The 12257-nt window shown below is 42.0% G+C and overlaps 1 protein-coding gene across 1 annotated transcript in view; it reads left to right on the top strand.

Annotated features, from left to right (window-relative positions):
- The window catches only part of SPAG1 (sperm associated antigen 1), a 62859-nt gene that overhangs the window by 43253 nt on the left and 7349 nt on the right, over positions 1-12257 (top strand). The window contains exons 14-17 of the mRNA XM_055303299.1: positions 1454-1606; positions 5639-5805; positions 8609-8741; positions 10396-10522. Coding sequence (XP_055159274.1) covers positions 1454-1606; positions 5639-5805; positions 8609-8741; positions 10396-10522 — 580 coding nt within the window. The remainder of the gene's footprint in view (positions 1-1453; positions 1607-5638; positions 5806-8608; positions 8742-10395; positions 10523-12257) is intronic.

Consider the following 12257-nt stretch of genomic DNA (forward strand, 5'->3'; position numbering starts at 1 on the left):
CCCAGTACAGTACACAGGAGAACAAAATTGGTAATTTTTTTTAGAGAACTGAAACTCATTAATGACAGCCTGTATGATGCAGAGCCCTGGAGCACACCCGCTTGTGCAGTTGAGTATCTGTACAATGTGGAGAATCATCAGGGAGTCTCAATAGCAGATGACTCCAGCAAAAATCCTTAGTTATAGTGTTCTTGTATGTTTGTGGTACACAGAGGGTAGGTTCACTCAGGAGGTGCTTGCTGAGTGCCTCCCGCAGGCCAGGTATTGATGTCAGCACTGGGAATATAGTGGCACTTAGGACAGGCAGTACCTTTGCTTTCCTGAAGCTGAAATGCAAAAGAACTGACCTGTGGGCAGATTGCTCAGTTCCTCTCCATTTCCTCACCTGCAGAATGAACGTATGACTGTTTACCTTGCAGGCTTGTGCAATTCAGTAAGAATGTCTACGGTGACTGGCACATGGCACATGTCCATCAGAGCTTTCTTCTTGCCAGATCACTGTAGACGGGAAGAGACAGTGGATCCCCAAGACTGTTGGAGAAAAAGTAAAGCAGCCCTCATTTATGCATTCCCTGAAGCACATTAAGCATCTGCTCTGTAAACTGCATGTAGCAGAAGAATTAACCAGAAGAGCAGACCTACCATCCCCAGTGTGGATGGTTAGGGGCAGCAGATACTCCCTGCTGGGAAATGTAGAATGTAGGCCCTTCCTAGGGTTTCTGCTCACCATACTTCTTGACAGTTTTATTAAGTTTGTTAAAACTGAGAGTAGGATAGTCTTGATTCATAAATACTATCTCTTGTTGCATGCCTTATTTCAGAATATAATGAAGTCCATTATAAAGTAGCTTTAAACAGTTAAACTCCTAGGTACAAATAAAAATTTTCCTCTTAGTCCATCAGTAAATAACAAGAATCTGTTGAAAGCCTACTTTTGTACCTCATGCCATGGTGGGCTCTGTTAGGGCAAAGAGGAGTCTAGTGGCTTTGGAGAGGGTGGGGCACATTGTCTGCTGCCAGGGAGCTCAGTCTCAGTGAGGGACAGAGTAAATGCTAACACACTTTGCTACTGGTTTCAGTTAAAGGAAGTAGGAGTGCCTGGGTGGCTCAGTCAGTTATTAAAGGTCCGACTCTTGATTTTGGGTCAGGTCATGACCTGAGGGCCTGAGATTGAGCCGCAGGCTGGGTGTAGGGTCTGCTTAAGATTCTTTATCTCCTCCCTCTGCCCACCACCCCATCCTCCCACCACCACCCCCCGCCGCAAATAAAATGAAGTAACCCTAAGTTTGATTGCTCTTCTACTCTGAGTTTGCCTTGCTAGTGTGCTCGTAGGTCCCCAGTATGAAATACCAGATACGTCTGTATTTGAAAGTCCAGTACTATAGTGTATATTCAGTTAGTTGAAGTTAAACAAGTAATTTTCATAACAAACACGTAGTGTTTTTGTTTTCAGGGCTCTAGAACTTCACCCATTCTCAGTCAAACCTCTTCTTCGTCGAGCGATGGCCTATGAAACTTTAGAGCAGTATCAGAAGGCCTATGTGGATTACAAAACAGTGTTGCAGATAGACTGCAAAATCCAGCTGGCAAATGACAGTATTAACAGGTAAGCCAGACCGAGGTGGTGGCTCATGTCTAGTTGTTCTGTGCCAGAATTACATTTCTCCTCCTCCTCTTCAAGAACAGTATCAGAGTATAGACATGTTCTCCATTACTTACTTTGCGTGAATGATAACCATCTTTCACTCCCATCAGAATGAAACAGTTCTCTCTCTCTCTCTCACTTAATTTCTAACTGTCCCGTAATCCATTTTGAGTTGTCCTCTATCACCTTTATATTTGTTTTCTGGTTCATTAATTACTGTTCAGTAAAACTTTTTTTTTTTTTTTTAAGCGCAGGACCTAGACCTTTGCTGTTGAGAATGCACAGAATTTAAATTTAATCTTTGTAAATATCTGTGGAATTAGGTGTTTTCGGTGATATTGTAAATGAGTACTAATTATAGGACAAGATCTGAAAATGTAGTGAAAACTGCCATGTTGAATCTTTTCCTCCTACAGGGTTTACACATGTTCATTGGCACCACATCTGTCAGTGTGGAAACATAGCTGTTTTTTCTCCTCAGGAGAATGGATGTCTTCATGAGCCTGCTAGATTTTGTGTTGTATGCCCTTTAAATAGACACTCATCTAGGATGAGTATTAATTTATCATGGTGAAATAGCAAAGAATTTGGAGCTAATTTGTATTATGACCCATTTACCCCCTGAGTGAGGATGGGAAGGTAAGAATTTCCAGACTTCATAAATTGCTTTCAGGTGAAATTAAAAAATTACTAGTTGGATAATATTTCTGGTTATGTGTACTATTTTTGATCCCATTTGTCCGGAGAATAACTGCTTATGTGTGTAACACTGTGCCCTCTGTTGGTCTAGTGTACCATGCCTCACTCCCCCCGCAAAAAGGCAAAAAGGGGAAAAATAACATAATCTCTGTATTGAAGCAAACTGGAATATAGCTGGGGGGAAGAAACATAAGACAGATTATCCCTGATTATGAAAATATGTTAGTAAGGTGCGGGGGCGGGGGTCACAGAGAGGCCAGGCCCCCTTTGTTGCGTAGACTTCAGTTACTGGAGAGCAAGCACTTGGGGTGGTCTTTGAAGAGCACTGATTGGACAGGAGGAGATCATGAGCAAAAGTGCACAAAATGAGAATGGCATGTTTTGGATTCATTTTAGAAAATCATGCCTTACCTCCCCACGTGGTCCCACCACACTTCGGAGAAGGCTGCTGGAAAGATCTGTAGGTAGAGCCAACAGCCATTTCCTGGAACGCCCACTCTGTGGTCATGTGGGACCTGTCTGATCCTGGCCTGGCTGGAAGAAAGGGAATTTATTGGTAATTGGACCTGGAGTGAGGCTAGATGGAACCTTGAGCATTCACTGCCTCCCTGATCTTGAGCTTGTAAAATTAGTCACCTAGGAGGTCTCTAAGCCATTTGCCCTGTGGCACGGCTGCCTTGCTGAAATGTCATCTGGGGCTACCTCATATGTGCCTGAAGCCACACTCCCCTTCTTTGGTTAATTCCATCCTGTCTTTTAGGAGAGGACCAGCTTCCACTAGGAAATGACTTTCCCTGATAACACTCGCCTCTGCCCCACCATACACCATCCATGTATGTACTCGAGGCTCCCTTCCCAGTGCCCCTGGAACACTGTGCCTTCTATTATTATGTAAATTCTCTATCCTTCTCTTTTTTGTAAGATTATTTTTCTCTCATTCTACTGGAAGTTCTTTGAGGTCAGGAATTGTGTTTTATCTCCCTGTGTAGTTGAAGTACCTGGTACAGTAGATCTCCTCAGTAGAATATGTTGAACGAATTCATTCTCCAGCAGAAAGCAAAGTTCACTCCTGTGTTCCTCTGCCTGGTCATCTCCAAGGTAGTTGGGAAAGTAGGGTCTTCTCACAGTGAAACAAAGTGGAAAGACAGCTGAAGTAGCTGACAGGGGCGGCCTGTTGGAAGGTATTTTAGGAAGGCCAGTTCATAGTGGTAGGTTGGAAGGTCTGAAGGGAGAAATATTTATCTGAGGGGCTGTGATTACTCCTATTTCTGAACCTTCTGCACTATATATTTTTTAAAAGTTGAAGTAAAATTCATGGAACATAAAATTACTTTAAAGTGTGATTGAGTGGCCTTTAGTACATCCGCACTTGTACAGCCCACCACCACCTCTCTCCGGTTCCAAAACATTCGTCATCCCGAAAGGAAACCCTGTCCCCATTAAGCAGCCACTCATCTGCTTTCCATCTGTGGGTTTACCTGTTCTGGATGGTCCCTGTAAATGGAATCCTAGAATATGTACCTTGTGTGTTTGGCTTCTTTCACCTAGCATGAGGTTTTCAAGGTTTCATCCATGTTGTAGGATATGTGAGTGCTTCGTTTCTTTTTATAAGCTGAATCACATTTCATTGTGTAGACATGACACATTTTGTTTATCCATTCGTCAGTTGGTGGACACTTGGGTTGTTTCCATCTTTGGGCTGTTGGGAATTGTCTGCTGTGAACGTTCGTGTACAAGTTTCTGTTTGCACACCTGTTCTCAGTTCCTCTTGGAGTACGCCTAGTAGTGGAATTGCTGGGTCATATGGGAATTCTGTGTTTAGCTTTTTGAGGATTGTGTTACACTTTTTACATGTACTCATGAAAGGTCTATTACACAGATTGACTTTTAAGATTCATTCATTTTTTTAATTGAACGTGTCTTACTGATACTTTATAAGAAGATGAGGCTTTGTCTGATTTGGCTATGTATATTTATAAAATATCCATTTGAAAAATTTCACTGTTCCTTTTCATGAATCTCATATTTATACTTGCTTTTCCATGTGAGCAACAGCAGTTTTTTTTTTTTTTTAATTTAAACATCTGTGCTTATTTTGTTTCTGTCTTCCATTAACCATATTCCTCTCTTCCTCTCCAGGAATCTTATATGTTAAATTTCCCTGCATACACTTATTAACTCCCTGGCAACACATCATCTCTTTTCAGCTGCTTCTTCCTTCCTCTCTGCTGGTAATACAAGTTTTGCTTGAAAATTCTCTTTTCTAAATCTTTTTTTTTTTTCTGCAGTTGTGGGTGGTTTTCATAATTTAAAAAGCTTTCTTTTTTTAAAAATAAAATACATGAGATTTGGTTAGTATAACCAAAGGTCATTATTGAAATGTCAGTTTAAGAAACTGTGGGGAAAGTATGTGCATTGCATTTGTTTCTATATAAATGTAAAGACTATTCACACAAAAAGTACTACTGAGTTAACTGACTTGAGTGTAGTCTACTAATTTCTTGTAAACCTTCTCAGTCTTGGGACACACCTTTTTAAAACCAGTTTCATTTCTAAGACATACTTCAGTTTTGTTTTTAAATGTAAATACGATATTTTGTATGTTTAAAATGATGACAGAGTAGTAATCAGCTATTAATTGGAACTTTATGATGGCCATTAGTAAATGTCAATAGTATAAAGGTCCTTCTAGTAGACTCCAGCATCCTGTCCTTTCATCTTTATGCTTATGCAAACACAATAAGTGGATAATGTTAGAGACAAAAAAACAATTCAAGGTAAGAGTATCTTAGCCATATGTAAATGTTTTAAGGAGAAACATTTTCCACATAACAGCTTGCCCTTATCTATTTGAGTGGCCAGTCTTGTACCCCTGTCTTTGGCATATCGTTTGAGCATAGAAACTCTACAATGTTTTTGATTCTTCTCAAGAGTAATGCATTATCAGTTTAGTAATTATATCAAATGTTATGTGATGCATTTCTTCTAGGCCTCCTGAATTTTACCTTTATATTTCACTTTTTATTGCATATACATTAAAGACATTTTTTAAAAACCTACTACAAATGTCTTCATTTTTCTCTTTTGATAGAAAATGGATCTAAAGTTAACATGGTTATTAGCAACTTTTAAAGTCCTTTTAAAGACCATTTATGTGGCCAGCAGATAGCTCAAGACGGTGTTTCAGTAGGGAAGTACACAAATGCGGTGTTGTAAATCTTACTCTTAATTTGAGCTTCAGTGATACAAAAAACAAATGGCATGATTAACAGAGAAAACTCATTTTCTTTTTAGAATAACAAGGATTTTGATGAATCTCGATGGACCAAGCTGGCGGGAGAAGCTATCACCCATTCCTGCCGTGCCCACCTCTGCGCATTTGCGAGCTTGGCAGCTGGCAGTAGAGCCGCCACCCAACCAAGTGGGAGATTCCTGCAGCCGTCCACAGCCTGGCATCACAGGTGGGGGAAGCCTACATTGCTTTCTTTTGAAGGTTATCTTGAGCTGTGTGTATATTTTCATAGGAAGGCAGGGCATGAACTCAAGCATCAGGCCTGGGTTTAAGTTAAGGACCCTGTTTTCCCTCTTTCTAACCAGTTTTAAGAAGTTGCTTCACACACCCAGTGTCCTAGCATGTATGAAAGGGGGAAGGTGAATAACTAACTGTCTCATGGAGTTGTTCTCAGTGATAATGGAGAGATGCAAACAAAATACTTAATAGAGGTGCAGTTAGCATTATCATTCATAAGAAAAAGAAGTAGCGCGTAGTTCTGTACTACACCTGTAATGTGGCAGGGCTAAAGCAGTAAGATTGGTGTGTTTGAAATAATAGAACAAAGTAAAACGCTACAACAAAAGTATCCAGCAGGTATTTCTTTCCACCTTCTATCATAGTTATTAACATACCTGCTTCTCCATAGAACCTACCTCATTACTTTGTGCAGAGTGTTTAATAAATGGGACTTACTCTTGCTTTCTGCTAAAAGCAGGCTGAGGCCTCATTTCCCCTGCCTGCTTAGGAACTCCATGTGTGTTTCTGACTGAGTCTCATCTTGTAGACACCCTGTGATTCCGGAGTCAGGCTCCTCACTGACTAGAAGGAAGATGCAGGGAACATCTGCTAAGGCTTTAAGATTACTTAGAATTCCTTGGAAAATCTTGGAAATACCTGGTTTTCTAGAGTTTGCTACTATTGGAGTCTTGCACAAAGCATTCATTCGCTCAGTAAAGGGTAGCTGTTTATTTATTTATTTTATTTTTTTATTTTTTTATTTTATGATAGTCATACAGAGAGAGAGAGAGAGGCAGAGACACAGGCAGAGGGAGAAACAGGCTCCATGCACTGGGAGCCCGACATGGGATTCGATCCCGGGTCTCCAGGATCGCGCCCTGGGCCAAAGGCAGGCGCCAAACCGCTGCGCCACCCAGGGATCCCAGGGTAGCTGTTTATTAACAAAGAGCACATACTAACTATACTGTAGATCTGTGTTAGCTAGTTGTAAGTACAAGTATAATCGGCTCTTTCTGCTCATATTTATGTGATTATTAGAATAGATACCAAAGGTTTAAAAACACCAGGGAAGGAAAAGCTTAAGGAAAGCTTTTCAGCAAATTGGCAGAGAGGAATCCCTGTGATACTCTGTTTTAGGGCTCATATATGGCAGGATGTATGGGGAATGTCATTTGGCCCCATCGTGTGAGATCTTTTGAAATGTGAAACATTAGAAATATTCCGTGATTTGAAATAAGAGGTGGAAAGTTACTTTTTCATGCCATTGTGCAGGGGACAAATAAGATTACTATTTACATTCCAAGTTTATACTATAAATTTATCATATCATGATTTTTAGATTGCAAAATTGGAAGGTATATTTTAAATTTTAATTTATGGATTGTTTTTATATCTAGTTACTCCATGAGGTAGATTTATTACATAGATTTAAAACTTCAGGTTTTCTTTTTTTTTTTTTTTTTTAAACTTCAGGTTTTCATACTTTATGTGTAGAAAACTTTGTAAGTAACAGAAAATCTACTGACTTAAATTGTAAGGAATATTTTGGGTCATGTAACTGTAAGCTCATCAGCTCATCAGGGCTCAGGTCCTGACTAAAAATAGTAGAAGCCTGGTGGTTTTAGGCCTCATGGGTATGTATACCAATGTCCAAAGGGAGAGAGACACCATTGCTTTGGGTAGCATTAATTAAAAAATGAGAAACTACATTAACACCTAAAGCTCTAGCTTTTTTCTCCTGTCACATTCTTGACTCATGTGGTCCTTATTCTCTTGGGTCATGTGCTCATTCTAGAGCCAGTCCCTGTTATGAAGAAATGCCATGGCCCAGGTGGCTTAGGCCTGTGTTCTGATCCAGTGGGGTCAGCTTCCCCTGAACACCTGTGTTCAATAGGAGGGGATGATAGCTGAGTGAATGTCAAGCCCCCTTAGGAAGGGGAAACGGGTCCTAAGCAGAGTTGGCCATGATCACTGCAAGGTAACACAGGTAATGGTTAAGAGTTTGGACTCTCTCATTGCAGGTAACAGAAAACCCAGCCTTTTACGGCTTAAGTGAAAAAGGTTGTTTATTGGCTCCTCTCCTGGAAGAGTCCCCAGGTAGAGCAGCTGCAGGGATGGCTGGATTCAGAGCTCAGAGATTCTTTAGCTCTCTGGCCTCTTTCTTGCTCCTTTCACCCTGTTCTGAGACCTGCAGACTCTCCCTTTCCGTCACCGGATGGCAGAATAGCTTCTCTTTTCCTCCTCGTGTTCCAGGAGAAAGAGCAGGAATTACCAGAAGCCGCCACAAAAATCTTAATGTGGCTTAGTGGCTCTCCTAGTCCCATCCCAGACCACTTAGATTATTGTGGCCAAGACGTCCAGTGTGCTGACGGTACAACGAAGATGACTCCAGGAGGTCAGGCCAGGGTGGGGTTGGTTTTACCTAAACCACAGGACGGAGCAGGGGAGGCGGCGTGTTCCGAGGAAGTGGGTGGTGGATGGATGTCCACCTCAGACTTGAACAGGTTTGTTCGTGCATTTTACGTGAAATAGTCATTAAACCAAACACTGTAGATGTATCTTTTTACTTACAGCCAGTTTGTCCTTTTAATTCGTTTCCAAAGTTTTGTTCAGTTAGACTTCAGCTCTGCTTGGTGTGTGGCCAGGTTAATTTGCAATAGAATATCTGCTTACAGATGTACTAAAGATTTTGTAGAGGTGCTTATATGAATCCTTCCTCTTTTTCCCCGCCCCCCTTGGGGGGTGTCCCATAGATGAAAAAATGTTTAAAACCCTTAAAGAAGAAGGAAATCAATGTGTAAAGGACAAAAACTATAAAGAGGCCCTTAGTAAATACAGTGAATGCTTAACGATTAACAACAAGGAATGTGCCATTTATACAAACAGGCAAGTTCTTTGTAACTTTACATGTTTCTTATGTTAATTTTACTATTAAAAATTATAGATAAATTAATTGCCAAGGTTGTTTTTTTCCCCCCTGTTGTTTTGAAAATTTATATAGCATATTGTCCTCAGTGAGTATTTTTCAAGGAGATGGAGCCAGAGGCATTGCAGAGAGATCAAGGGCATGCTATGTGTGTTGGCGGGGGGGTCAGTCCCCCAGGCAGCCCTGACACTGCCCCCCCCCCCCCCTGGAGGAGCAGGACACAGCTGCCTTTCGGATTCCCTGAGTGGCTTTTTTGTCTTGGAATCCTAAAGGAAGGGACCAGCACCCTTCAGTGTGTAGCAAGAATGGGCAGATTGTTCTGGAAAGCTGCTGAGAGGTGGTCTTCACCACACAGTGGTCCTAGACCGCTGCAAGGAGGGGAGCGTCCAGTTCCTACAGAGCAGGGGCTCTGTACCCGCTTCCCCAGCTATTTCAGATGAATTCTGTTTACTGTCCCCTCTCACTGCGGTGTTCTTGTGCATGTCTCCCTCAACTGGCCACCGTCCCACTGCATCTGTTGTCCGCAGGCCCACAGGGCTCTATAGCCGCTGCCTGCCCCTGCTGCTCTCGGTGCTCGAGGCCCTTGCCCTGTTTTTTTTTTTTTTTTTTCCCTTGCCCTGTTTTCACTGAGCACGCTCCCTGAGCTGATCTATCTTCTCTCCTTGGGGGGCCCCCACTGCCTTCCAGTTGTGCGCCTCAGGCCTCACACCCGAGCACCCCACTCTCCTGCACTCCTGACACCCCCCATCTGGGCTGGGCTTCTCGGTGGTGGGAGCCTTTCCTTCTGCCCTCCCCAGCACCCCAGGCCTGGGCCACCACCATCCCCTAGGTGCTTGGGCACCCTCCATGGCACCCTGCACACTGCAGCTCGGGCCACCCTCTCAGACCCGGGAGACAGGTTAGTGCCTGTCAGAGACCCATCATGGACATCAGGGCGCCTGGGAGTAAGCTCAGCCTCCTTGCCATGCTTCACGGAACCCTGCACCACCTGGCCTGGCCTCCTGTCTACCTCGTCCCTGCACCCAGCCATGTGGCCCTTTCCTTAACCCCCAAGAGCACCGTGCTCTCTCCGGAGCGATCTCTCTCTCTCTCTCTCTCTCTCTCTCTCACTCACTGTCACTGTGAGACTATTGTTGGCTGGGCCCCTGGCCACCACTCTCCTCCCCTACATCTTAAAAGTCTCGTCCCAGTGCCTTTGCACTGGATAATTCTCACCTCATACTCTGGGCTTCAACTTAAATGTAACTTCTGGGAAGCCTCCCCTGGCTACTCCAGCCCTTGCCTCAGCCCCACCAGATCAGTGAACTTCTCAGCAGGGTGTTCCAGAGCATCCTGTTCAGAGTTTATTGTTTTTGCATATTTTAATTGTCTCTCTTTTCTACTAGATTATAGCCTCCTTGAGGGGCCTGGGCTGTATTTTGTGTGCAGTTCTATCATCAGTGCTGTAATTATATGTATTGCAAGAAAATGCCGTAATTGGAGTAAAATGTTAGATACCCGGCTATAGAAACAGACACTAAGCTATGTTGTGATTTTCATTAGTTGTCTGAAATCACAGATATGTTGTCTTTGCTTTTCATGATACGTAATTACCTTCCTACTTACTTACATCAGAGCTCTCTGTTACTTGAAGCTGTGCCAGTTTGAAGAGGCAAAGCAGGACTGCGATCGGGCCCTTCAGATAGACAACGGGAATGTGAAAGCGTGCTATCGACGAGCCCTTGCTCACAAAGGACTTAAGGTGAGGAAATCTGCATTTTAATATGTAAATTACAGCTCTGAAAACAAACTGGTTTTTACAAACATAAAGCCTGGGATCATGGGAAAGGAGTGAGATTATCCTGGGATTTGATCCTGGTTCTGTGCTAACTAATCCCGAAACTTGGAATAGGCCTCAGATTTCCACTGCCTTGAACGTGGAGCTAGATAATTTGTAAGATTCCTTCCAGCTCAAAAATTATTTATTTCTTGATTTTCTAAGGAATTTTATGAATTACAGTAGGCCCACTTAAAGGCCAGGAAGGTTTCTTATTGAATCACTGAAGGCAACCGGCGGTGCCACTGGATTCCTCCACCAAAGGATTGGGGTTGTCTGGGGTGGGAGGATGGCTTCAGAATGGAAGATTGAGTCACCCAAAGGAAGTTGGTAGAGACATCACAGATTGGGAAGCTCATGGTGATTTGGGCCTTAAATGGGCTGGTCATCAATGTGAAACTGTAGAGTGGTGTTCTTCTCTTAGAAAATCACACTGTTAAAAGTATTGTGTAATTACACTTTCCTTTATGCTGATTCTTCTGCGTAGAAATACTTGAATGAATGCTCATGTTTGTAGAAAGTAACATCACAAGGACAAATTATAACATTCTGGGCGATGGCATTTCTTGAAATTATATTTCTTAAAAACCAATTTGTTTTAGGGTCTAATACAATGAAATTCACACATTGTAAGCCTACAGGTCATTGGCTTTTTTTCTCTTTAGAGATTTTTTAAATTGAGGTATAATTGACGTATATAACATTATTGGTTTTGGGTATACAGCATAATGATTTGATTTGCCAAATGATCCCCACAGTAAGTCTAGTTAGCCCATCAGCATACATTACAGTTTTTTTCTTATAATGAGAACTTTTAAAAATGTACTCTTGTAGCACCTTTGAAATATACAGTATAGTGTTATTACCTGTGGTCACCATGCTGTACATTACATATGCCCCCAGGACTTTATTTATTTATATTTTTTAATTGGAGGTTTGTACCTTTTGCCCCTTTCACTCCCCCTACCCCCTGCCTTTGACAGCCAACAGTTTGGTCTCTGAATCTGTGAAATTCCGTTTTGTTCTAGATTTCACGTACAAGTGAAGTCCTCTGGTAATTGCCTTTCTCTGACTTAATTCCCTCAGCTTGTGTCCTCAGGATCCATTCATGTTCTTGCAAATGGCAGGATTTCCTTTGGCTTGACTAAGTAATACTCCATTGCATAAAAATACCACATTTTCTTTATCCTTTTATTCACTGAAAGACACTTAGGTTGTTTCCCTGTCTTGGCTGTGGTAAATTGCTGCAGTGAACATGGGAGCTCAGACGTCTTTTAGATTTAGTGTTTTCATTTCCTTACAGAGGTGGAATTGCTGGATCATACGGTAGTTGTATTTTTAGTTTTTTGAGGAACCTCCATGCTGTTTTCTGCAATAGCTGCACCAATGTACATTCCCACCTTTAGTAAACAAGGGTTCCCCTTTCTTCACATTTTCACCAACACTTGTTATCTCATCTTTTTTTTTTAATCTCATCTTTTTGATGATTGTCATTCTAACTGGTGTGAGGTGATACGTCATTGTGGCTTTGATTTGTATTTTCCTGATGGTGAGTGATGTTGAGCATTTTTTCATGTACCTGTTGCCCATCGGTATGTCTTCTTTGGAAGAATGTTCAGTTCTCTGCTCATTTTTTTAAAAAGATTTTATTTATTTATTC

The sequence above is a fragment of the Nyctereutes procyonoides genome, unplaced genomic scaffold (assembly GCF_905146905.1).
Source record: "Nyctereutes procyonoides isolate TBG_1078 unplaced genomic scaffold, NYPRO_anot_genome, whole genome shotgun sequence".
Classification (NCBI taxonomy): Eukaryota; Metazoa; Chordata; class Mammalia; order Carnivora; family Canidae; genus Nyctereutes; species Nyctereutes procyonoides.